Here is a 25,737-nt window from a genome sequence, read left to right as displayed (position 1 = left end):
ACTCTAAACAAACTTGATTTTAGAGTACTAATTTCCCGCTAGCCGCTTGTGGTCGGCTCGCTGCGGTCAATAAAATTGGACTGGATGACGCGGTAAATGTTTGAAAGTTTTTGTTATCTTAATATTTTCATTCTCGACGCCACAGGAACAGAAACTGTTAGCACTACCATGCTGTATTTATATAACACAGAGTAAAACATTCAGGGATAAAAATACTGTTAGAAAACGAAAACTACAGCTTAGGACGAAATCGTCGCATACCCAACATGTCCACATTCAGTACGAATGCAGTACAGTGCACTGTACGACTGAGTTCAAAACAATATTTTGAATATTTTTTTTTTTTGAATACCGGATATTTTGAAAATATCCGGTTCGTACAAGTGCACTGCACCGCATGCGTACAGAATGCGCGGTATGGGGCTATGCGACCATTTCGTCCTACATTGTACTGGAGACAGCATTAAATATCCCGCTTCATAGTAATTCGCTATTTCAAAAGTGTCTACTTTTCGCCGTCAGGAGATACGTTAATAATGCTTTAAGCATTTCACGCGCATTTAACTCGAAGAATTTTCATCATCACTGCTGTCAGGGCGGGCTTATGATTCAGCCCTTCTGTCATTGGTTGGTTTTGGGTATTTTCCTGTCTGGGCATTGGCATGCTTTTTGACGGCCTGCAACACAGCGGTGCTGGCTGCAGGATCCGTTTTCTGGCCAGTTGGTTTTGGCTGGCGCACAAGGCGCGGTGTGTGTGTTAGATTTCGGCATTAAAGCCTACATCCGGGTTTGCTTTTGTTCCTCCTTCGATGATCGATGCGCGCTTAGCCAGCGCCATCTGATACTGGGGGCCAGCGGCAAGGAAAACAGTGCTGCTTCATATTTATAGTAAATGAGAATTTTCACATTTCTGTGTTCCGTACATCCTGTGTACAGTCTGTAGCACTGCAGATTTGAAGCGTTATTCCTTTCTATTACCAATTGCGTGTCTGCACTCTGCACCGGAAGTCTGGGACTTTGTTAACGTTGGAACTGCCTTCTTTGAACACTTGTCCATACAACCATTGATTTTTCAGTTGGTGGGTGGATTTTCGAGCGCTCTCAGCGATGGAAACATTGTGAATCATAAAATCTGGACGCAGCCCATGCGCCGGCTGCTTCGCAGAGACTGGCAAATTCTGATCGTTTACGCTGAGTGCTTACATGTGGAATGTTCATTCTAGGATTGTGTTATAGCTGACAGTGCCCACTTTTTCCATCCCCACTTAACAACCCCGGGGTTATTGGCAAGTATTCACAGTACGTACTTTCTTAGTCAGCGAATCATCCATGCCGGCGCGGGGAAAAGCACTTGAATTTAGTCTTGTCCGAAGTTTCTTTACTTGGTGTCGAATGGATATTGCCTGGCATGTACATGGACAGGGTGGCGGTTCGTTCGCGGTTTAAGCTGACGAAAACATAAAACTGGCCGAGCTAAACGGGAAACTTTACTTCTTAAAGAATGTTTAGTATCTTGCTGCTGTTTATAACCAGTCTGGCACTGTCGTTGATAGTTAACGGCGACTACATCCGGTTTAGCATTCCGCCAGGTCGACCGGATGGTCGCACGCCCTACGTCCTGATTGAACAACCCTACCCGAATGAATGGTTTAGCAAACAATGGTCGAGTTAGTAGTAACACTAGGAAAGTGCACTCGCTTCTGGCGGGCACTGAGTGACCGAAGCGTAGCATTAAATTATTACGAATAATTTTTATCTACATACTTATCAGCAAAAATTTGTAGAATAAATGTTACAATTTAAAGGTGTGTACAGTGTCCGTAGAGCAGAACCATGTGACCGGTGAGGCCTCCCTGGCAGATCAACATTTCGCTGTTCTCGGAATATGGCTAAAGTTTTGAATCGGACATTTTTGCCAGTCATATTGAAAAACATTGTGTTAAAGTAAAGCCTATTTGGAGGTATTTACGGTCTCACCAGTAATGCCACGATAGAGCCATATTCCTCAAAAATTGAGACTTATCTGTACATCATTGCATAGTATAAAATCTGTGTTAAATTCGTTAGTTATGGTGAACGCCCTTCTGGGCCGGCGAATGCATGCCATTGCATGGTTTCACCGGGTCTAAACGTGTTTTAATGCAATTCCCACAATTTTTTTTGAAGAATCAGGTAACGTCAAGACTTGTTTATTTTACTCGATCGCCATTCGAGTAGGTGGCGGTAAGCTTCCCGGCGAAATACCAAAATATTTTCCACATGAGCTGGCTGTTAAAAGCGGTTTTAGCACTACACGTTAAACTACTGTAGCCCTCCATGAAGCCCTACCAACGGTCAGATCAGAACGCAGCTTGGCATGCCAGCAGTGCGCTGGTCCCGGTAGATAGTAGTGCAACGGCAGAAAGGTACCGTCGTATCGGTTACCAAAAAAAAGACCTTGCGGTAGCCACAAGCCTCGAGTACAAATGGACACTGCGCCTTTACCCTTTTAAGTGGGGTGGCGGTGACCGACAAACAAACGCAATGGTTTAAGTATGGTGCAAAAATAGGAATGCAAAATGCTAACCTTGAGTTATCAAAGAGATAAAACATACAGTCTCTGAAACACCAGCAGCCAGCATAGGATTTTTATACGGCTATCGCGCCTCTGGACACATTAGTAGTAGAGATGGTGACCAGCGGACACCACATTTTACACGCGTCCCGAGTATATACGAACAGCCAGCATTTTTGTTTTTGATAGTAAAGTGACCGTGCATGTGTGCGTTTCATAGTATGTAGTGACCGTACAAATACCCATTAGATAGCGGTGGGTGACCGTGTGTGTATGCGTTTTAATAGTAGGAATGCCGCGCATACGTGCATTAGAGGGCGGTGACCTACAGACACCACAGTTTGCACGCGCCTTGGGTATATACGGCCAGCGCGCGTATGTGAATTGATGGTGGTGACCGACAGACACCACAGTTTGCACGCGCCTTGAGTATATACGGCCAACGCGCATATGTGCATTAGATGGTGGTGACCGACAGACACCACAGTTTGCACGCGCCTTGAGTATATACGGCCAACGCGCATATGTGCATTAGATGGTGGTGACCGACAGACACCACAGTGTGCACGCGCCTTGAGTATATACGGCCAACGCGCATATGTGAATTGATGGTGGTGACCGACTGACACCACAGTTTGCACGCGCCTTGAGTATATACGGCCAACGCGCATATGTGCATTAGCCTCGAGTACAAATGGACACTGCGCCTTTACCCTTTTAAGTGGGGTGGCGGTGACCGACAAACAAACGCAATGGTTTAAGTATGGTGCAAAAATAGGAATGCAAAATGCTAACCTTGAGTTATCAAAGAGATAAAACATACAGTCTCTGAAACACCAGCAGCCAGCATAGGATTTTTATACGGCTATCGCGCCTCTGGACACATTAGTAGTAGAGATGGTGACCAGCGGACACCACATTTACACGCGTCCCGAGTATATACGAACAGCCAGCATTTTTGTTTTTGATAGTAAAGTGACCGTGCATGTGTGCGTTTCATAGTATGTAGTGACCGTACAAATACCCATTAGATAGCGGTGGGTGACCGTGTGTGTATGCGTTTTAATAGTAGGAATGCCGCGCATACGTGCATTAGAGGGCGGTGACCTACAGACACCACAGTTTGCACGCGCCTTGGGTATATACGGCCAGCGCGCGTATGTGAATTGATGGTGGTGACCGACAGACACCACAGTTTGCACGCGCCTTGAGTATATACGGCCAACGCGCATATGTGCATTAGATGGTGGTGACCGACAGACACCACAGTTTGCACGCGCCTTGAGTATATACGGCCAACGCGCATATGTGCATTAGATGGTGGTGACCGACAGACACCACAGTGTGCACGCGCCTTGAGTATATACGGCCAACGCGCATATGTGAATTGATGGTGGTGACCGACTGACACCACAGTTTGCACGCGCCTTGAGTATATACGGCCAACGCGCATATGTGCATTAGATGGTGGTGACCGACAGACACCACAGTTTGCACGCGCCTTGAGTATATACGGCCAACGCGCATATGTGCATTAGATGGTGGTGACCGACAGACACCACAGTTTGCACGCGCCTTGAGTATATACGGCCAACGCGCATATGTGCATTAGATGGTGGTGACCGACAGACACCACAGTTTGCACGCGCCTTGGGTATATACGGCCAACGCGCATATGTGCATTAGATGGTGGTGACCGACAGACACCACAGTGTGCACGCGCCTTGAGTATATACGGCCAACGCGCATATGTGAATTGATGGTGGTGACCGACAGACACCACAGTTTGCACGCGCCTTGAGTATATACGGCCAACGCGCATATGTGCATTAGATGGTGGTGACCGACAGACACCACAGTTTGCACGCGCCTTGAGTATATACGGCCAACGCGCATATGTGCATTAGATGGTGGTGACCGACAGACACCACAGTTTGCACGCGCCTTGAGTATATACGGCCAACGCGCATATGTGCATTAGATGGTGGTGACCGACAGACACCACAGTTTGCACGCGCCTTGAGTATATACGGCCAACGCGCATATGTGCATTAGATGGTGGTGACCGACAGACACCACAGTGTGCACGCGCCTTGAGTATATACGGCCAACGCGCATATGTGAATTGATGGTGGTGACCGACAGACACCACAGTTTGCACGCGCCTTGAGTATATACGGCCAACGCGCATATGTGCATTAGATGGTGGTGACCGACAGACACCACAGTTTGCACGCGCCTTGAGTATATACGGCCAACGCGCATATGTGCATTAGATGGTGGTGACCGACAGACACCACAGTGTGCACGCGCCTTGAGTATATACGGCCAACGCGCATATGTGCATTAGATGGTGATGACCGACAGACACCACAGTGTGCACGCGCCTTGAGTATATACGGCCAACGCGCATATGTGCATTAGATGGTGGTGACCGACAGACACCACAGTTTGCACGCGCCTTGAGTATATACGGCCAACGCGCATATGTGCATTAGATGGTGGTGACCGACAGACACCACAGTTTGCACGCGCCTTGAGTATATACGGCCAACGCGCATATGTGCATTAGATGGTGGTGACCGACAGACACCACAGTTTGCACGCGCCTTGAGTATATACGGCCAACGCGCATATGTGAATTGATGGTGGTGACCTACAGACACCACAGTGTGCACGCGCCTTGAGTATATACGGCCAACGCGCATATGTGCATTAGATGGTGGTGACCGACAGACACCACAGTTTGCACGCGCCTTGAGTATATACGGCCAACGCGCATATGTGCATTAGATGGTGGTGACCGACAGACACCACAGTTTGCACGCGCCTTGAGTATATACGGCCAACGCGCATATGTGCATTAGATGGTGGTGACCGACAGACACCACAGTTTGCACGCGCCTTGAGTATATACGGCCAACGCGCATATGTGCATTAGATGGTGGTGACCGACAGACACCACAGTTTGCACGCGCCTTGAGTATATACGGCCAACGCGCATATGTGCATTAGATGGTGGTGACCGACAGACACCACAGTTTGCACGCGCCTTGAGTATATACGGCCAACGCGCATATGTGCATTAGATGGTGGTGACCGACAGACACCACAGTTTGCACGCGCCTTGAGTATATACGGCCAACGCGCATATGTGAATTGATGGTGGTGACCTACAGACACCACAGTGTGCACGCGCCTTGAGTATATACGGCCAACGCGCATATGTGCATTAGATGGTGGTGACCGACAGACACCACAGTTTGCACGCGCCTTGAGTATATACGGCCAACGCGCATATGTGCATTAGATGGTGGTGACCGACAGACACCACAGTTTGCACGCGCCTTGAGTATATACGGCCAACGCGCATATGTGAATTGATGGTGGTGACCTACAGACACCACAGTGTGCACGCGCCTTGAGTATATACGGCCAACGCGCATATGTGCATTAGATGGTGATGACCGACAGACACCACAGTTTGCACGCGCCTTGAGTATATACGGCCAACGCGCATATGTGCATTAGATGGTGGTGACCGACAGACACCACAGTTTGCACGCGCCTTGAGTATATACGGCCAACGCGCATATGTGCATTAGATGGTGGTGACCGACAGACACCACAGTTTGCACGCGCCTTGAGTATATACGGCCAACGCGCATATGTGCATTAGATGGTGGTGACCGACAGACACCACAGTTTGCACGCGCCTTGAGTATATACGGCCAACGCGCATATGTGAATTGATGGTGGTGACCTACAGACACCACAGTGTGCACGCGCCTTGAGTATATACGGCCAACGCGCATATGTGCGTTAGATGGTGGTGACCGACAGACACCACAGTTTGCACGCGCCTTGAGTATATACGGCCAACGCGCATATGTGCATTAGATGGTGGTGACCGACAGACACCACAGTTTGCACGCGCCTTGAGTATATACGGCCAACGCGCATATGTGCATTAGATGGTGGTGACCGACAGACACCACAGTTTGCACGCGCCTTGAGTATATACGGCCAACGCGCATATGTGCATTAGATGGTGGTGACCGACAGACACCACAGTTTGCACGCGCCTTGAGTATATACGGCCAACGCGCATATGTGCATTAGATGGTGGTGACCGACAGACACCACAGTTTGCACGCGCCTTGAGTATATACGGCCAACGCGCATATGTGAATTGATGGTGGTGACCTACAGACACCACAGTGTGCACGCGCCTTGAGTATATACGGCCAACGCGCATATGTGCATTAGATGGTGGTGACCGACAGACACCACAGTTTGCACGCGCCTTGAGTATATACGGCCAACGCGCATATGTGCATTAGATGGTGGTGACCGACAGACACCACAGTTTGCACGCGCCTTGAGTATATACGGCCAACGCGCATATGTGCATTAGATGGTGGTGACCGACAGACACCACAGTTTGCACGCGCCTTGAGTATATACGGCCAACGCGCATATGTGCATTAGATGGTGGTGACCGACAGACACCACAGTTTGCACGCGCCTTGAGTATATACGGCCAACGCGCATATGTGCATTAGATGGTGGTGACCGACAGACACCACAGTTTGCACGCGCCTTGAGTATATACGGCCAACGCGCATATGTGCATTTGACATTAAAACGCCGCGCATATGTGCATTAGATGGCGGTGACCGACAGACACCACGTGTTTCATGAACGCTGAACATAGAGGACCTTCGCTACGCTTCGGTCGATGAAGAAGAACGAGGAGCTTGCCAACGATGGTCTGAACCCGGGGCAGATTAGGTGCCCCGTGGACGGCGATCCTTACATATCGATCTTACTGTCGGGACTGCGTGCCAGGACATGCGGACAGTAATTTTGTGCAGACGCAGTGCTGCTTCTCGCACTACTGGGCCTGGAAGATTAACCGCAACCTCCACGATGTTCTTCCGTACCGCTTCCATTTGTCCCCAGTGAACCAGACCGAACCCTATGAGTATCGCGATCGGTGAGCCACGGCCGGCGAAATATGGCACGGTAAGCGCAACTCGTTCACTGTCTCTGCAATGCGCGAATACACGAATATGTACGATTGCCACTGATAATTTGGAGTTTTAGTCAATTTGTTTCCGATCTGTCGAAGTAATTTGGTCTGCATGACATCTTTGGCGGAACATCCGTTCAAATTTCCGTTGTTTCGTATAATTTACATTGTACTAGCAGTCAAGTACAGCTTAGTGTTATGTAGTGGATTTGTGCACGATGGAGCCAATTGCAACCCTTCCGGAGGGAGGCTACATCCCGTGCCGCCAGCGCAACGCCTGCGAGGACGTCAGACAAGATGGAACCATATATAATTACTGACGTCTGTGCGTCAGTAATTATATAAAAAAACACGAATTTTGACAAATACGGAGCATTTTATTCTACAAAAGTGTCTGGAAAAAAACAGCATCTGGACGATTTGCTTGTCACAAACATAGTCAACCTCGTCATATTACTTTGTATTTATTCTCTTTATTTTCGAGTGGTGGCTTTTTATAAATTATTTACCACCAAACATACACCGATGAAGAACAATAGGTCAACAAAAATTATATGACTATTCAAATTACTAAATCGTGATTGCGCATATGCTGGCATTCACTCATCGAGACTGCTCATGAACTCATATGATTCTTATCAGGTCTCTCTCCGGTTAAGTTAGCAGCTTGCAGATCGTCGACTGCAGCATTTGGCCTTTCTTCGGTTGCATCTGGCGCAATGTAGGGTGATCATGTTATGGTGAACGTAAAGCCACAGCCAGGCAGATCATTGTCCCGCCTTACTCTAAATGGGCGCAATTGTTTTCCGACATCCCCCCTGCTCTCATTGTCCTCTGGTCAGCTGTAGTTGAGATCAACGGGAAATCCCCATTGAGCGACAGGCAGACTGCTCCGTTTGTACTTTGTATTCTTATGTTCCTCTCGCGATGAGTGTATCAGCCTGAGTATAGCTAGACAGTACTTTTGCTAAGCTGTCACGCAACGGCAGAATAAAGTAATCGCAAAATACTGTTTTGTCTACGGTAGGCAAAATTATTTCTGGATACACACTGCGCAGAACGATTTTATTACTTTCTCCCGGTGGCAAGGTTGCAACTCGCAACGTACGTTTGGTGTGTATCACTGTAGACCAAAATTTGTTGGCCATGGATTTGACAACGACTACCAAAGGATCCAGATCGTCCGATGGTTCGAACGCGTCGCCTCCTTGTCAGATTTATCCTGGCAGTAGCAGCGATATCTACCGATGGAACGCAGTGGACGTGGAGAATACCGACGGACTTCTCGAGCGCGGTCTGGTCATCGATATGGATCACCGTGACTTGCTGGTGGATTTCGGCGTACCTGGTCGTCGCTCGCAGTTTGTCGAGCATAAAAAAGCGCTTCACTGTCGCAGTTCCCGGAACAAGCGCTACGCCCCGTTTGCCTATTGGGACACTGAATACGGCGGAGCGCTGAGCCAGTCCATGTCTCTGGGAGACTTTCAGGTTCTGGCGCGGACGGCAACCGACCACCCGTGGACCTGGTATCCGGCGGTGTTTCTGGCGCCCCGGGTCTTATGGAATAAATATGCCTACGTTCAGATCCAATTAGGTCCTCACTTCGTGGAAAAGTTTGTCAGTGCCGAGGTTGTTCGGTGGACGTGCCGGGACGGGGTGAGTCGCGCTGTCGGGCCGGTGGATTATGTTGTGCGGGCGTGCACCCTGCCGCCTGAGTATGCGACGGGACTTCCGATTGAGCCGGCGTTGTGGTGTTTGTGGCAGGAAACGATGTCGAAGCAGGTCGACACCGGGCATCCCCTTTGTGTGGTATATAAGAGCATGCTGTATCTTCAGGATCTGTCACTGACACCAGTACAAAAAAAAGATTTGGTATGGTCATTAATTTTTTATTATCTTTAATTTAATGTTATTACCTAACTGCATTTGTCTTCCTCTAAGTGAAGATGTAAGTCGTACGTAGCAGACCATAGGAAAGAAATTCGGTTGGTTTAAAAAATTGATTGTGTTGTAATCTAACAGAAGCGAATAAATGGATTGGCCAAAGGGAAGATGGCACGGCGTTTGAAAGCTGGCTGGATTTACAGCGAAGACCAGTGGATCCCGCCCAAAATCCAGTACGGAAATGGCGTTGCTCGGTATGCTGCACCGGTACCACCGTTCAATCAAAGGCGAGCCGCGCTTGTACCGGAATTGTGGCGCGAGATTCTCACCTGTTTCTGCACAAACGAGCGCTCCGTCTACCGCCGTGTCAGTCCGCTGTGGAACGCGATTATTCAACATGAAGAGAGTAGCCAATACCTAACGCTCAACTTCGGCAACCGCGGCCCGGTACTCCGCTCCGTGGGCATATGCATCGTCCACTGTTTAACTGCCGCCACGGAGATGGTCGTTATTACTTGCACCGAACAGCGCAGGACGCTAAATGACCTCAGCGACTGCCTGTGCCTCATCAGCGCCTTATACCAACAGCTCGGCTACCGCCCGCGAAGGTTGCAGGTTTGCGCCACTAAACTTAGACTTCGATTTTTCCGGAGAATTACGAACTAGTTATAATATTTTTACTGTAGCCGCCCGCACAAGTTGCACCACAGATTGAAATGCACGATATCTGCACTCACCTTGCTCGCTGTTTAACACAGCGTGTGCAATGCCCAGCAGGGAAAAGGCAACGGCCGGATCTGATAGCGATGCAACGTGTGCAGGCGGCTACAGTATTTCCCGGTAACTTATGTTTATATAATGAATTAGATGAAAGAAGAAAATAACAATAGGATGATTCATTGAACGCGGTGAAGTTTGAAGTAGACCAGCGCTATATTAAACGGCCAGATAATGACAGCATGGCGGACGGTAATTTGCACGAATCTTTTACGATTATAGGGAAATATTAATCTGCACACTGTTCCTTTGCGTGGAACTCTGTTTTCTTGCGCAGGTGATGGTCTACTGCTGTAACTGGAAAGTGAGTAATAAATACCTGGTCTCGGAGGGGGAGGTGCTGGGCCTGCTGACCAACACGTGTGCCAACGCGGCGGTCGCCGTTGAGCGCATCTTCTGGCGCAACTGCAGCTTTGCCGGTAGCGGCGGTGAACATACCGAGAACACTGTGCTGAGCGATATGACGATCGTCCGCGGCACTATGATTGCTATGCCAACGGCAATGTGCTTGAATGGATGAATGGTTCTTCTCTCGCGAGCTGGTTGTGTGGATTAATGAACTTACTTTTGAATGTTGTTATAATTTATGTTAATAAAGTTGCTGTGCATTTTAGGTGTAGGTAATGCTGTACCGCGTGCCCTGCCACTACTGCGGGCAACATGTACAAGTGATGGATAGTGGTGGTGGTAGTATGTACGGTATTATGTAGTAATGCAATGGTGGCACTGGTATTAATGGTTATTATGATGCTGATGTTGGTAGCGTTATCGACGCGTTCAATGAAATGAAAAGCATAGATCTTCAAGTGCAAACTGGCTCACAGTTTACAACTTTGAACACTAATATTATTATTATTAATAAAATAACGTAGATGCTAACGTTATTCGAACTTTGCAGCCGGGCCTTGTTAAAATTAGTCATTACGGGGCTGTAAAGTAGTTTCAGCGAAAACCAAATTTAAATTACAGAACCAAATGACTGTACAAGCAAAAGCGTTGGGGAACGAGGTATGTTTTGCACGAACGCCATATGACGTGATGACTGAATGGTTTTTTTACTAGTTTTGGAGCTGGCCGTTTATAACTATCTGACCAGATCTTTTTCTCCACAGTACATTACTTTTCAGAAATAGATGGCGGAGTAATTTCTTACACGTCAACGGCATCGGATTTAGTACAGACTTGTGATTTCTGTTAAACTGCTTTGAGTTTATTGGCTGTACTGGTGGTCGGGGCTTATGACGGTTATTATACATTGGATGGCCTTGATGATTTACGTCTTCAGTTCGGATTTTATCGTCGTATGGCGCCAGTCGTTTGCGTGATTCCGTAACTTTCCCAAGCTCAGGCGGCACTAGACAGAAGCGGAAGAAAAAGGCGCCGATGGCAACTAACTCTATGATGCCTGCCGTTGTCAGTCATAACAAAATAACCGAAACACCCATTGTTTTCAGTGTGGATTGTTTCCACAACCTAGCGCACGATAAGTCCGTGCTACTCCAAATCTTTCTGCACAACGAAATACCCATATTTTTTCTCGGTGGTCAGACAGACTGACCATATGGAAACCAGGGCAAATTTTGAACTTCGCTGCTTTAGAACTTATCTAACTTGCTCGCTGGAAAAAATGAAAGCGTCGTGTGGGATTGCCTTGTATGGTGTTCCAAACACGGAAGGACGGCTTCTCAATTAGCACGATTTGCTGCAGCAGCCGGCATCGCAACCAATGCGCGTATAGGTTATGAACTGTAATTTATTTCGAAAAAGATCCGAGAATTACCCTGTGTCATATGGTTAAACTGTTGCAAGAAATTAATAATATACGTCTATGTGCTCGCTTTAAAATTCAAACTGTTCACAATAACATCGTGCCATATATAGATCTGGACGAAGGGATCAAAAGCCGCTGTATCATGTGTGCGAGATTTAACATTCATTTCCTTCTTTCGGTGAACCGATCGGCTTAAGGTACTGCGTTACGATTACACTAGCTGCGGCTGTGTATTGTGCATAACTCTCCTGTTGTACACGGATGCACTGTCCCGCTCACGCAAACATCTCCCGTCATCCAGCAAGTCGCACGGGATAAGACCCATTCAGCTATCGATATTTACGGCGATCACCGCGTGATCGCGATTTGCGCAGATGTGTATTGATTTCTTCTCTGCATTTTGCCATTTAGGTAGAAAGGAGTTGCTGTATGGCATTCTCGCTTTCCGTTGTGTTTTCTCCCACGCAGCCGCGCGTGCAGAGTATTGTATTCACAATAAATACCGTATTGAATGTACCGTAGGATTCAACAACATGTATTAATAAGTGGAGAGCAGCGTGAGCTGCACCCAAACCAGAGGAGATTTATTGATGATTAACGGGAAACCTGGACTGCGGGCAACATCACTGACGTAAGTCGCTTAACGACCAGCTTTTATTAGATTAGAATTTAGAGATTCGCAACGGCGCTACTCAGAGGAACTGCTCCATATTCCTACCCTTGCCAGTGTGAAGGTTTTTATCGGAATATTGTGTAGCCCAGAATATCCACGATTGTCGACCCAAATTTTGTATATTAATCCTCGAAGAAATATCTCTATCGTATAGGCACGATCCACGTTCTCAAAGGCAAGGAAAATCTGGGATTACTCATAACGATTCGGCAACGGACGAGGAATACCTCCCCTTCTGCGGTGTTTTTGACAGTTGTCGGTGTTCTTACGTCTGTTTATCCGGCTGCAAGTAATTGTACTCCAATGGGGAAGCCGGCTAAGACGTTCACGGTGGTCCTCAACCGCGACCTGACCTGGGCCTACCACGAGATCATCACGGAAGCCCTGGCCGTACTGTGGATCGGCTGCCATCTGTCGGTGAAGTTTGGTACCCGTTTCTTCCCTGACTGGGAACTAACACGCATTGATCCCGACAACTACACGGGACTGGATGGTCTGCTCTGGTTTCTGCTTCGTCAGGTTGGCTTGCTCCCGATAAAACCGCTTTTTGTCATTGTATTATTTTTGTAAGCTAATAAATATATTTGCACATAAATAAGTGACATAATGCTGTCGCTCAAGACAATGATCACAACAGTAGAATTATCATGAAGACAAATTTAATACGCACTATTGTACCAATATGTCATAATCTCGCCAACTTCTGAAATATCTGACGACTAGCAACATCGCGAAACGTCAAACGCAACCCAGCGCAACACGTAACCAAAAAAAAATTATTAGGATATTTTATATAATTTTATTATGATTCGCCGGGCACCATCCATATCAAATGCAAGCACACGTAAACACTGTGGCATGACGTGTCATGGAATGAAATTCTGAGTAGTCTAAAAATTTTATATTCGTTGTTCAAATGCGAGTTTAATTGTTGATCGGGCATGTATAGCCGTTCACTGTTGTGCATACGAGCGTTGTACTGTGTTCTTCCTAACATTAACATTACGGGAACTTATTTCACATAAACAGTTTTGAATTACTGCAACATTCCTGTTTTTGTTATACACGTTTGGCAGAATTAATTCTCTACTTGCTCTCTCCATCAACAGAATATAACCGGCTGCGTCTGGGATGATCTGGTCTCCAACTGGAAGCCTTCCTCGTCCCAGGCGGTCACCAGCACAGTTGCCGGCTCACTACTGAGCGCAGCGCGAGCCAATATCGGCTACATCGGCGCCGTCGCCACCGTCGTCATCACCGTGCTGCTGGGCGTGTCCATTGCCTGCTCCGCCTGGGTCAACCGTCACTGGAGATTTCCCCGCTGGACACAGCATCTTCCCTGCTGTCACCGCATCACGGCCTTCTTGGGCTACAGTATGACCAACGACCCAGATGACAGCGACGGATGGAACGCGGATCCCGATACGTCCAGATGCCGCTTTGAAATCTTGAATGTCCTGTTCATGGCCAGTATGAGCGCGGTCCTAGGAATCTGGGCGGTCTTTTGCGCGTTGCCGGCGGTTATTGTATCTGCACTGACCGTTGCGTGTATTGGGCACTGCATTGACGACGCCATGTTCCCGGTGACTGCTGCCGGCTTCTGTCTGTTGGCACTGCACCGGAAGGATCTGGGGATTGTGGATGGAAGAGACGTATTTCATGTGGGTGCACGAAATCATCAGGTAGAAAACTGGATTTTTTTGACACCGTGAATCGTTTTCCACTCAGAAGTTAGAAAAGCCGAATTTGTGCCGATGGAGCGTTCAGACAGTTGATAGAGGGTTTTTGTATCTCCCAAAGGAAGGTAACGGGAGTCCGGCTCCTGCAGCCGTTCGCGGCTGGTCGACCGCTGGAAGTCGCCATCAAAACGGAATCACCGGCTGTTTGTCCGTCGTATTACATGCGCTGGTCATGGCTGAACAAGTTCCACCTATGGCACGGTGCGTACAGATACTTCGTAAATGCTACATAATTCAAGTGAAGTTTGCTCATTTTCTGGTATGCTCCAGCAAGTACAAGGATTAGTTATTCAAGCCATGTCGGCCCCTTTTTGTTACCATCAAAGCTTCAAACAGCAGGTTACGTAAAGGACACCTAACCCTAAAGGATGTTGTTGTAGCACTGTGGAAGACATCGTTAACAGCGTTTAAAGTGTAAAATATGGGTTGCCAGCTGGTAGTTGCATGCTCTAAAGCTACAGTATCACAGCGCGCCCGCAGTGTAATTTTTACGTATTCTGCCCTCTTTTGGCCGTTATAGAAGCTTTATCCGCTGAGGATACAGGAGCCATACGCCGTAAACGTTAAAATTCTATGTACTAAGAAACTCAGCTAAAGCGAAGTGCGGCGCTTAAATAGAAAAACAACAATAGAAGTAGAATATGTACAAGTACCAAGGACGCACGTTGAGGATATATAATGTGAGATATCGTGGACACAGTTGTACAATATATAAAGTACAAGAGCTCATCCATAATTAGATTTTTGTGTTTGTAGCGATTCCAGCGCTTCAGTGTTTAATTTACTGCGGCCTGGAGATGCTGTTTCGAGTGCCGGTAGTTTTCGAGTGGTACAATTCCTTCTCATTCCTACCATCGTCCCGTGGACCAGGCGAATCAAAAAGCTACTGGACCACCATCAACTGCACCGAGTGTTGTGACAATTTCGGAACGGTAGGAAAGCTATATACGCTCCTTAGTACTTATTTTAGGTCCCGAAAAAAAAACAACAAAGAAAATTTTTGATATCGCCAAGAAGTACTAAGCAACAAACGCTTCTTGTGTTCTTCAAGAACTGGTGATGCACAGCAAAGCGGGCGCAGTCGTAGAATGCACACATTCTGCTAAGTATACGGTAACTGATAAATTCGTGTGGATTGTACAATGGATGAAATCAATTTTAACAGCATTTAGTCCCTTCTCTGCGGCGTTTCCTTGCGAGACTTTTGTGCATATAAAATATTTTTAGGGAATTAGCCAGCTGACCGTGATGCTTTCGTACTATGTAGATATACACTATCCCCGTTGGTCGACCCATAACCCGGTTATGTTGGCGCTGTTTAACACGGTCATCTCGCCGGCGACGGAACGCTTCTATACGGTGTGGATCGAGGGCATCGCGGCGTTGATCGGGCTGCCGATGACTGCCTTATTGTTTGCCGAAGTGGCTTTCGCTGTTGGGTTTGGATGCTACTGCCTGATTGGCTGGCTTCTGTAAGCGATAGCTATATCGTTCCCAAAAATATCTTCTGTTTGTGATACAGTACTTAACGAAAATCTTTTCCATAAGGAAAACACCGAAGTGGACGGAATTCTCGCCAACATTTAGGCGTTAGTTAGCACGTTTATTTCTCAACAGGAAGCCGAAAACCGCTGGGAACGATGTGGAAGGCAGCAAGGAGAAAACGACCGACCCGGATAAATCTCGCCAGGCCAACAAGAAGCCGTTCTGCGTGTGCGCTCTGTGGGCGGACCTTGAGGGTTGCTTACTGGTATTAGTTTCCCGTGTGGTGTTCTGGATGTTCCTGCCCTTTCCCGTGCTGGGACTCCTTGTCCCGGAGCAGTTCCAGTTGCCGGTGTTGCTGCTGTTGCTGAGTGTAGTCGAAGGCGGCCTCTATTACTATGCTTGGAAATGTATCGGCTGGATGTGGCGCAGAATGCGCGCGGTCAGCAGCGATCGTGTTCTCCGTGAGAATGCTGAAGGTAAAGATGAGGCGCTGCTGTTGACGACAGAGGAAGACGAGGCGCTGCTTTCGACGACAGAGGAAGACAGGGCGCTGGGGACACCCTGCTAAAACGGCATATAAAAATTATCTTTTAAAAGAGATTTATTTGCCACAGACAGCCGCACCGCCAATGTTTGCACAGAATTTACGATGATAACCTGGCGAAATATTATTTTTAAAGCGGTGTATAACGTACAACTTTGTACAAAGCATGTATCGATGGGCTTGGGTGCATAGTATTTTTGGTTCGCCCCGAAAGGATCCATCAAAAAATAGCAGTAAAACTGTTTCATCTGTGTTCCTAGATATTTTAATTTACTACTGGCGAAAATGATTTTAGCTTGTGCTTGTTTTGATTTCCGTAAATAATTTTCAAGATCAGAATAAGAAAAGTTTAGAAATGTCGCACGCCTCAGCGCTATCGGATCCGGTGTGATAAGTACTAATTATGATTAATTTTATGAATGAAGGGGACATTACCCAGAGAATACCCACCATCAGTTCGTTTACAACTGGCTGCGTATGCACTGACATAATTATCAGTGAATTACTATACTCAAGCGCCAAGTCCAGTTTGCATTTTTTTGTAAATTGAGTTGTACATCGTTCACTATACTGTAAACATGTTGAACAGTACCAAAATGCCAGTTGCGTGTCGTGCGCAGTGTAAGCGCGGGTAGAGCTTGCGAAGGCTCTACATTCCCCTCAAAAATTTTAATCTCACATTGTTAATTACTTTAACATGTATAATCGACGACTTAACTCAGTTTCAAAAGATTGAACGCAGGCTTGTTGAGTTGGTTTAAATGTACGGAAATACTATCTTTTATTTTCTCGCATTTTATACTCCACAGAACACAGCATGACAGCGTATCACGCAGAATTCTTTAAACAATGCCAGCGGCAACACTCGCCGACAAGGCAAATCAAAACGAGTTCTTGCATAACCACATTATGTGTCCATACAGCATACGCTGTATGTAGCACACACTGCTGCGTGGAGTCACTTCCGTTTTCATATTTTCATATACAGCATTCTGCCTTTTCTTCGAGTCCTTTGGACCGATTTAGCAACAACAACACTCCCTTTGTTTTATCGGTTTCAAAGTTTTGTGAGCACGGTATCTAACCAACCATATGTTCCATGTAAGTCCAGATAGCTATCAAATACTGAAGTCTAGTCGATCACACCGCCTTCCCGACGTACGAACCTAGGAAAGCTTGGTCAAGCGTCTCAGACTCTCATTGGATGTTCCAACGCGGATAACATACAGAGTGTAAGAAAGCGTTTCAGAAGCAGCCAGTGGCATTCGGCAATTTTGTCCGCAATACCCGCCACCAGCGCGCTGGAGACACCACGACTAGCACACTCTAGGCAGCATGTATAAGTCTTCCCGACCCTGTCTGTTCGCCATCGTTCTGCTCTCGGGCGCAACATTTGCTGGTGCGTCGCCGAACTCACATTACTGAGGCTTTGCTGTAAATCAGTTCGCTGTTTTCTAGACCCCGCCAGGGAACTGGAAGCCGAATGCAGCCCACCAACAGCCTCCGCTCTATCTCCTGACTCGTTGCTGTCGTCGGATAACTTCACCTTCCGCACGGATCTGCTAACGCAAGAGGAATGTCATGCATATGTTGCTTTGAAGAACAGCACAACGTCCCTGTACTATCCAAAAAAAAAAATCCATTCACAGTATATAGATATAAACATCTACTGTCCTGACGACGGGCGGCCGGGACCGATACCTGATGCTCCGACGTTCATTCGCGCGTGGTGTTCCTATTACAATCGGTCCGACACCGCCCGCTTGACCCGCCACATCCGCCGGATCAGCCCCGGTCGTGCGGTGCTCCTGCTGTTCAATGAAGGCGCTGATGCGGACGATTCACTTCATCCTGACGTCATCGGCCCGGTGCGTGATCAGCTACTGGAACTGAGCATAACGCCCTGCGTCACACCGCATGTCACGGCCAAAATCCACGCTGTCGGGCCACTGCCCCATTTGGTTACACTAGAGCTGGAGCTCGGCCGGAATCTGGTAATAAAAAAGCAGCATTTTACCGGGATGCCGCAAGTACGACAGATCACGTGTTATAATTGCACGATTGCACGATTGCACGATTGCACGAATGCACGATTGCTTCACTGGAAGCGTACACGTTCACCGATCTGCCGCAGCTCGACTTCCTGGCGTTGGAGAACGGACTGGGGTGGGATTTGCAGCGACTACAGAAAGATCCCCGTGACACGCTACCAGTTTTACTGACTCAGGCTGATTTTTGTCGTCGTACGTCGTCTGCATTGTGACTGCTCGCTGGCGTGGTTCCGCAACTTTCTGAAGCACAAGTCGCACTTGACAACCTCTAAGAGACAAGGCGAAGTGGTGGTGATCGAGAGCTACACGACGCCATCGGTTGGGCACTATTGGGATGAGTGGCCGCTTATCTTCAGTGTGGATTGTTCCCGTGACCTGACGTACGATAACATTCGAGCTGGTACAGATTTCTCATACAACACTTCTTGTTATTCCATGGCGCATTGCTAGTGTCTGATGTCAGTGAACTGTTAATTAAATGATGATTTAAGTTAATTATGAGAGAATTTAATTAACCTGTCAAAAGTAGAATACCGTAATTATACAATAACGCCTCCACCGAATCAGCGCGTCTCAATGGCGGCGCTCTAAGCCGGCACATTATTGTGATTTGACTCAGTCTTTCTTTCCTGTCAACAATAATTATTGATATCTTCTGTTGCTTGATACCGAAGCATGGAGGCCTCGGCGGGACACAGACGTTCCCTGGGGACATCGCTACAGCACTACAGGGATTACCTACAGCACTACAGGACGCAGTGCCGACATACTGTACACTCGATAGACTGCCATTACTTTTACCCGGACTTTATCCTATTGACTATTACTCTCTATGTCTCTGCTTTCCTCAGGAAAGCTGATCGCATTGCTGCTCCATCAAGAGGCAGCGCTTACCCGACAGACCGCTAATGTGCCAGTATACGATGTAAACTATGAAGAGAAAAGAGAGCATAGTGAGCATACTCTCCTGACGCTGCGGTGCCATGAGGGATTACACTCGTACACATAGGCCATAGTCCATAGAGAAATACAATATTAAAACAATGCACTGTCTGTGGCGTATATTGTGAATGGGCGGAATTATTTGCTGCTCTCTTTCCCTCTTGGCACTATACTATCCTTTGGTCAGCTGCAGTCAAGTGGCTCAAGCCACAGCCCAGCTGATCATAAACAGAGAGACAGCTTGACTACTGTCTACCGTCCATCCACTGGGGAATGCTCAACCGAGCGTGGCAACGCTATGGTCTATGTGTATTCCCAATGGCCCGTATGTGTACGTGTATTCCCTATGGTCTTCGTGTATTCCCTACGTGAGTATTCCTGATAACGCTTTGGGCTATGTGTCTCATGGCACCGCAGCATCAAGAGTATAATATCGATATAAGCTGAGAGCGATTAACAGTGTTTGGTGTTTCCCCTTGGATTCCGTCAAAGTTGCCAACTTGCCATGGAACAACGAATGGAAAGCGCAGTTGTCACTTTCCGTTTCGTGATTGCAGCGACTGCAATCAAGTCGATCTCCTTTTGGCAAGTACCAGGACGATGTACACCAACGGAATCCAATCGTTTGATTGTGCGGGCTCAGCGCCACCCTGTGAGGTTTATCCAGGCACCGACGTCTACCAGTGGAACGCAGTGGATGTACAAAATGCCAACGGACATCTCGAACGCGGTCTGGTCATCAACACCGCCCACCACGGCGGGGCGGGGACCTTATCGTGGATTTCGGCGTGCCGGGCCAACGTTGGCAGTATGTCGATCTAAAAAAGGCGAGGCACTGCCTCAGCTACCGGCAATGCCGTATCGCTCCATTCCACGACTGGGGCGCAGATCACAGCGCAGCGTTAAATAATTCTATGCCGGAGGCCCGTTTCGAGGTCCTCGCGCGGACGGCCGCCTATCGCCCGTGGACGTGGTACCCGGCGGTGTTGCTGGTAAATATGTCTTCATACGGATCCAGTTGGGAGATAGCTACGTGGTCAAATACGCCAGCGCCCTCGCGGTTCGTCCTGCGCTCCGGGATTGGAGGGTGCGATTTGTCAGGCAGGAGGATTATTTCACGGAGACCTGCGCCCTGCCACGGGAATATCGGAGGGGGCGGCCGGTGGAGCCGGCGTTGTGGAGTCTGTGGGAGGAGTGGATGATGAAGGTGCTCGTCCATCCGGCGTATCCCATCTGTGTTGTGAACAACCGCCTGCAGTACCTCCACTTCCGTGATAGGTGGAGGCCAGCGAAGCGGAATCCACTATCGGATGCGGAGCTGGTAAGGCAGCATATGCACTTTATATCAGATTTAACCAGAAAAAAAATTGTCGCGAGGTGATTGTACATAGTTGTAGTAGTAATAAAACCATACTCCTAAAATTTCTTATGATTGTGCTTGTACTCTGCAAATTGTTAGCATTCTAACAACTACAAGGAACAGGTATATACTTAATTATAAGATATGTATGTTTAAATATACTGTACTTCATACATAATTGTACTTACGATTAATATACTGTACCAATACATCTGACATATGGCAAAATTTTTAAATTGTATCTCTAATTGGTGTCCGGCGACGTTAGCAAGATCTATACCCGCGGCAGTCAAAACTCGATAGCAGGCGCAGTATGCGTAAGTTTTTTTGCTGTTTCTTATACGTTTTAAGGGTATCGCTTTACATTTTTTTTTACTGGTCTGGATAAATTTGCGGTCCACTGACCGCCTGTTCGACGTTTATAAGAAACTTTCGTCATCCAATATAAATTTGCTTCTGTCTATGCGAATTTGGTACTGTACTGGTGAGTGCCGGGGCACTCAATAATGAATTCTAAATAATTTTAACAGTATGGCTGTTTGTACGAATGAGCTTTTTCATTTCTGAGTCCGCACAGGTTTTGGCTGAGTGTCCGGACATTTAGATTTCAATAATGAAGTATTTACTGAATAATGTTGAAGTTTCTAATCTGAGTTACTGTATCTGTATGACTAAGAGCCGTTTTCCGCACTTACTTCGACTTTAACTAATTTTAGTACGAATAATTTTTCAGCGCTTTTGAGAGATATTTTGTAGTAAGCCATAATCAAGGTACATGTATTTAAGGAAATATATGTCTACTGGGTGAGACTTTTATTAACCCAGTCGGTGTTAGGAGGAAATGGTGTGATGCTGATATTCATGGTCCCGAATGCTACCTTCATATGATCTCGCACCATTCCCGGTCCGAATGTTGCCGTTCCCGGGTCAAACCTGTAGAAACTGCGGTGATCTATAGAGCCACCCTACTTAACGCCCCTGTGTTTTTAGAACCGCTCCCTGACCACACCCACCCCTTCCTCTTCAAGTTTCGTTATCAGATTACCATGAATTAGGCGCTTCGTTTCTGCCGCCATATATCCAACGCAAAAATCGGCTTTAAGGGAAATGGCCCTGTAATGGCGTCACAAATGGGATACATACACTAAAACTTTCACTTTCGCGCACTCCGAATCACTTTTTTGTAACACTTGATGTCCTTCCAAAGCAAAATAATTTGTTACATTGTGCTTAAAACCGTTTGCGCGCGCAACATCCGGCTTCCGTGATATGGCATACTAAAATGGGCGAAGAGTTTAAATGCATTGTTGTGTCCCAAAAGTCTGGTTATCACCCGATCTTCTTGAACTTTGCTGTATAAGATACATGGCCTTGAAGTCGAAAGTGAACCAATATCAGATCCATAGAATTTTTTTCCGATTTTAAAATGAATTTCCAAAAATTTATCATTCATTTTAAAATTATGGGGAAGTCCTATGAACCTGGAATTGGTTCACTTTCGACTTTATGGCCAAGTGTTTTTTGCAGCAAAGTTTCAAAAATATCGGGTAATAACCAGACTTTCGTGCACAACAATGCATTTAAACTTTTCGACCATTTTAGTAGGCCATATCTCGGCAACCGGATGTTGCGCGCGCAAACGATTTTCAGAACAATTTAAACAAATCATTAAGCTCCAGAATACTTAAAGTACGGCAAAAAAGTCATTCGGAGTGCGCGAAAGCGAAAGTTTTAGTGTATGTGTCCCATTTTTGACACCATGTGCCGAGCCATTTTCCTTAAAAATAAAGAATTTAACCGTACACATAGTGAGAACTTGCACGTGGCTTCGACGTTGTTTTAATAGTTCTTTAGTGACCGCGTGTCATCGGCAGAAAGGTTTATGGGTTAATGGTTTACGATTAAAGGCGCCACGTAAACCTTTCTGCCGGAAGGATAACCTTTCTGCCGGATGCGTAAGCCTTTCTGCCGGACTGCTGGCGGCATCCATTGAAAAGACAACGACACCACTATGGCCATTCGGAGCCATTGTGCGTATCCAACCAGTGGCAGAACTAGATCGTTCTTGAAAAGTAGTAAATTTTACCAGTCAGATTGGATTGGAAAAAAACATTCTAAAAAATTCGCCCACTACAAAGCGAAACTGCCTAAGTCTGTTGGTTAAGTACAGTATGCCGGCACATGGTGCGGCAGAAAGGTTTATGCTAAGAAAACCTTTTTCATTTATACGTAAACCTTTTTCATTGACACGTAAACCTTTTTCATTGATACGTAAACCTTTTTCATTGACAGCGGAAACCTTTTTACCGGATCCGTAAACCTCTCTGCAGGCGGCACCTTTGAAGCATTAACCTTTCTTTCGGAGCCGTAAACCTTTCTGCCGGCGGCATCTTTGATGCGAATCTTTCCGTCAAACTGCGTAAACCTTTCTAAGGGGCCATTGTTTCCATTCTGTGATGTTACAAAGACGTTATTGTGCGCATTAAGGCTCGCAAGCAGTCATAAAGAGGTGTGCAACGACAAAAAAGGCGGCCTCACTGGAAAGGGAAATGCCGTATGCATTCCGTACTCACGTTGTTGCTGTTTCAGTGTTCTGTTTATTTGCACAGAAGGGTTGAAAGTTGGCCCGGCGAACATTCCTTAACACACGTATTGAAATGATGTATGGCTATTATAGGCGGAAACCGGGCAGTAGCTCGCCGCATTAAAACTTTGATCGCTTGATGAAAAATCACTTGGTTCTATTGGTGAGAGCCTTTAATTAAAAAAGTGCATACACGTCTTAAAATGGTTCATATTTTCACTTAAGAAAACTGCTGAAATTGTTAGCGTAGTCCGGCGTTTTAAGGACGCATATTCTGTTTCTAACGAGGCAGGAGCATTTCCCTTAAAAACAGCCAAGCTTAAACACTGCTTCAAAAATGTCTTAATATAAAACTGCGTATGTTTGATGGCTAACCGGAAGGTTGATGTGCCTGAATGCACATAATAACGTGCTTGATAGAATCATAAAATGAAAATAAATGCCCAGCAGAAAGGTTTACGCTGCCAATTAACAGTTTTACGCATCCGGCAGAAAGTTCAAGCTTCAAAGGTGCCGCAGGCAGAAAGGTTTACGGCTCCGGCAGAAAGGTTTATGCAGTTCGGCAGAAAGGTTTATGTGGCTTCTTTGATCGTAAACCATTAACCCGTAAACCTTTCTGCCGATGACAACCGCGTGTTATTTATTTTTTAAAAACTAAATAGGAGCACCTGAATGAAATGTCCGAAGCTTCTATGGCACCGCGCGCGCTGACCGGTTGGGCCTTCATCGACGGCCAGTGGACACCGCCCATAATCCAATCAACTTTTAATGTTACATCAGCACAGCGATCTCGCCAAACTGCCGCACAATTACCACTGGAGATTCTGAGGGAGATTTTGTTCTGTTGCGGTACGAATGAGCGGTCGTTCTACCGCCGTGTCAGCCCGCTGTGGGATGCGGTCATGCAAAAGGGCCATCCAAGCAAACGCCTGATGCTCACCTTCAACAACGCCGGCACGATCGCTTGTTCAGTAGGCATGGCCATTATCCATTATCTTACCGTCACCACGGAGATGGTTGTCATTAACAACGCCAGCCAGCGTTGTTCATTGCAAGAACTTAGCGACTGCCTACGTCTTATCAGTGCTGTGCACGAGCAGCGCGGCAACCGTCGGAACAAATTGCAGGTAAATGCGCTGCGATTTAAAATGCTCGCCACCTTTAATTCTCCACATTTTGTGGCAGGTGGTTGTAAGCCGCTGTCGCTGGGACTTGGGTAATCACCGTCTCCCTGCGGAGGTGCAGCTGCTGGCTACGGCGTGTATCGGAGCAGCCGCCGTCGTGGAACGCATTGTCTGGCGCAACTGCCGCTTTCGCGGTATCGGCGCCGAGCATACGGAATTCATTGTGCTGCGCGACGTCACCGCCCTCTCCGGCATGCTTCTGGAGATGCAGACGGAGTTGTATGCACTGCTGGAACGGAGTTTGCGATGGGAAGAGCATTGGCTCCCGCTGGATGCATTCGGGTTGATGCGATGGATTGTGAACGAAACGCAAGTCAATTGCGGCAATATTCGACGGGTGGGTGGCGTCATTTTTTTAAAAATACCGCTAGTATGCGGATCTGAAAATCATTGCTTCTGATGTTAAATATTCTTCCAGATCTTGCTGACCAACCAGTGCGCAGATCCACGGCGGACAAACCGCTATCGTGGAAAGTCCAGCTGGACGGGAGAGGAACTGTGTCGCTTAGATCTGATGACCTTGTCCACATTGACGTTGTGGGTGCTCATGCTTGGCTTCACCATACGGTCGCCAGTACAGTGGACTCTCGCTGATCATTTTGTATGATCGTTGTTGTTTGACACGCGTACGCGATGGACTGTTGAGCCGGCCGGATAGGGGAGCGCATTTTACCACAAGAGGACGCAACCAAATGTCCAACAGAAGAATGTGTATAGTGTGTACTGTGTAGTGTGTAGTGAAGTGAACAAAATACTTTTGTCTTTTAATTAATATATCTGCAAATTTTATAACATTCTTAGTACCCAAATACGTGCAACAATAATCATGAATTCAACTATCTTTTTCCCTTTTTTGTGCTGCAGTTCAAAATTTAAGCGCCTTTTGGAAATTCCACCGCTTGGGCATTGCCGATAATATGTATTGCTTAAGTTATACATGTAGATACGTATGCGGCATATTGTGCAGTCCTGGGTACTTACTACATGCAATATGATATGGCATATCGTATCGTTGTATCGTTGTATATTGTATCGTTGTATATTGTATCGTTGTATCGTTGATATTGACGTTGTATCATCATAATCGGAATCACTCTGCAAGAAGCTTGCTGGATGCAGAAGTATTGAATGAATAAGAACGTGTAAGATTTTGG

At 46.9% G+C, this 25,737-nt stretch overlaps 4 protein-coding genes across 5 annotated transcripts; all 4 read left to right on the top strand.

Moving 5' to 3' along the window:
* Positions 1–9,048: 9,048 nt before the first annotated feature.
* LOC129586104 (uncharacterized) lies at positions 9,049–10,969 on the top strand. Its single transcript, XM_055479110.1, has 3 exons — positions 9,049–9,461; positions 9,612–10,088; positions 10,528–10,969. Exons 1-3 carry the CDS (start codon positions 9,057–9,059, stop codon positions 10,768–10,770), a joined length of 1,125 nt encoding a protein of 374 aa, XP_055335085.1. The 5' UTR covers positions 9,049–9,056; the 3' UTR covers positions 10,771–10,969.
* Positions 10,970–12,520: 1,551 nt separating this feature from the next.
* Positions 12,521–16,785, top strand: LOC129586068 (uncharacterized). 2 transcript variants are annotated; one of them, XM_055479066.1, is made up of 7 exons: positions 12,521–12,652; positions 12,849–13,213; positions 13,804–14,376; positions 14,495–14,634; positions 15,190–15,365; positions 15,701–15,905; positions 16,051–16,785. In XM_055479066.1, the coding sequence occupies exons 2-5, from the start codon at positions 12,998–13,000 to the stop codon at positions 15,350–15,352; spliced, it is 1,092 nt and encodes a 363-aa protein (XP_055335041.1). In that variant the 5' UTR covers positions 12,521–12,652; positions 12,849–12,997; the 3' UTR covers positions 15,353–15,365; positions 15,701–15,905; positions 16,051–16,785. The 2 variants fall into 2 exon arrangements, with proteins under 2 accessions (XP_055335041.1, XP_055335040.1); XM_055479065.1 differs by having other exon boundaries at positions 15,982–16,785.
* Positions 16,786–17,397: 612 nt separating this feature from the next.
* On the top strand, positions 17,398–18,998 carry LOC129586070 (uncharacterized). Its single transcript, XM_055479068.1, has 2 exons — positions 17,398–17,861; positions 17,921–18,998. The coding sequence occupies exons 1-2, from the start codon at positions 17,798–17,800 to the stop codon at positions 18,682–18,684; spliced, it is 828 nt and encodes a 275-aa protein (XP_055335043.1). The 5' UTR covers positions 17,398–17,797; the 3' UTR covers positions 18,685–18,998.
* A 1,057-nt stretch (positions 18,999–20,055) lies between these two features.
* On the top strand, positions 20,056–25,380 carry LOC129586028 (uncharacterized). Its single transcript, XM_055479007.1, has 5 exons — positions 20,056–20,263; positions 20,391–20,776; positions 24,062–24,526; positions 24,585–24,920; positions 25,002–25,380. The coding sequence occupies exons 1-5, from the start codon at positions 20,056–20,058 to the stop codon at positions 25,188–25,190; spliced, it is 1,584 nt and encodes a 527-aa protein (XP_055334982.1). The 3' UTR covers positions 25,191–25,380.
* Positions 25,381–25,737: the final 357 nt, after the last annotated feature.

This window comes from Paramacrobiotus metropolitanus, unplaced genomic scaffold, assembly GCF_019649055.1.
Source record: "Paramacrobiotus metropolitanus isolate TYO unplaced genomic scaffold, Prichtersi_v1.0 Parri_scaffold0000019, whole genome shotgun sequence".
In the NCBI taxonomy this organism is placed as follows: domain Eukaryota; kingdom Metazoa; phylum Tardigrada; class Eutardigrada; order Parachela; family Macrobiotidae; genus Paramacrobiotus; species Paramacrobiotus metropolitanus.
Note: the sequence above shows the minus strand (reverse complement) of the source record. Positions and strands in the feature narration are given on the sequence as shown.

Bases quoted from the DNA above. Each gene is read 5' to 3' on its own strand.
- LOC129586104 (XM_055479110.1), top strand. From the start codon at position 9,057: ATGTCTCTGGGAGACTTTCAGGTTCTGGCGCGGACGGCAACCGACCAC. The intron at 9,462-9,611 runs GTATGGTCATTA...GTAATCTAACAG, and splicing joins CAGTACAAAAAAAAGATTTG to AAGCGAATAAATGGATTGGC. The intron at 10,089-10,527 runs GTTTGCGCCACT...TTTCTTGCGCAG, and splicing joins ACCGCCCGCGAAGGTTGCAG to GTGATGGTCTACTGCTGTAA.
- LOC129586068 (XM_055479066.1), top strand. From the start codon at position 12,998: ATGGGGAAGCCGGCTAAGACGTTCACGGTGGTCCTCAACCGCGACCTG. The intron at 13,214-13,803 runs GTTGGCTTGCTC...CTCCATCAACAG, and splicing joins TCTGGTTTCTGCTTCGTCAG to AATATAACCGGCTGCGTCTG. The intron at 14,377-14,494 runs GTAGAAAACTGG...TATCTCCCAAAG, and splicing joins TGGGTGCACGAAATCATCAG to GAAGGTAACGGGAGTCCGGC.
- LOC129586070 (XM_055479068.1), top strand. From the start codon at position 17,798: ATGTATAAGTCTTCCCGACCCTGTCTGTTCGCCATCGTTCTGCTCTCG. The intron at 17,862-17,920 runs GTGCGTCGCCGA...GCTGTTTTCTAG, and splicing joins CTCGGGCGCAACATTTGCTG to ACCCCGCCAGGGAACTGGAA.
- LOC129586028 (XM_055479007.1), top strand. From the start codon at position 20,056: ATGTACACCAACGGAATCCAATCGTTTGATTGTGCGGGCTCAGCGCCA. The intron at 20,264-20,390 runs GTATGTCGATCT...GCCCGTTTCGAG, and splicing joins GTGCCGGGCCAACGTTGGCA to GTCCTCGCGCGGACGGCCGC. The intron at 24,921-25,001 runs GTGGGTGGCGTC...ATATTCTTCCAG, and splicing joins ATTGCGGCAATATTCGACGG to ATCTTGCTGACCAACCAGTG.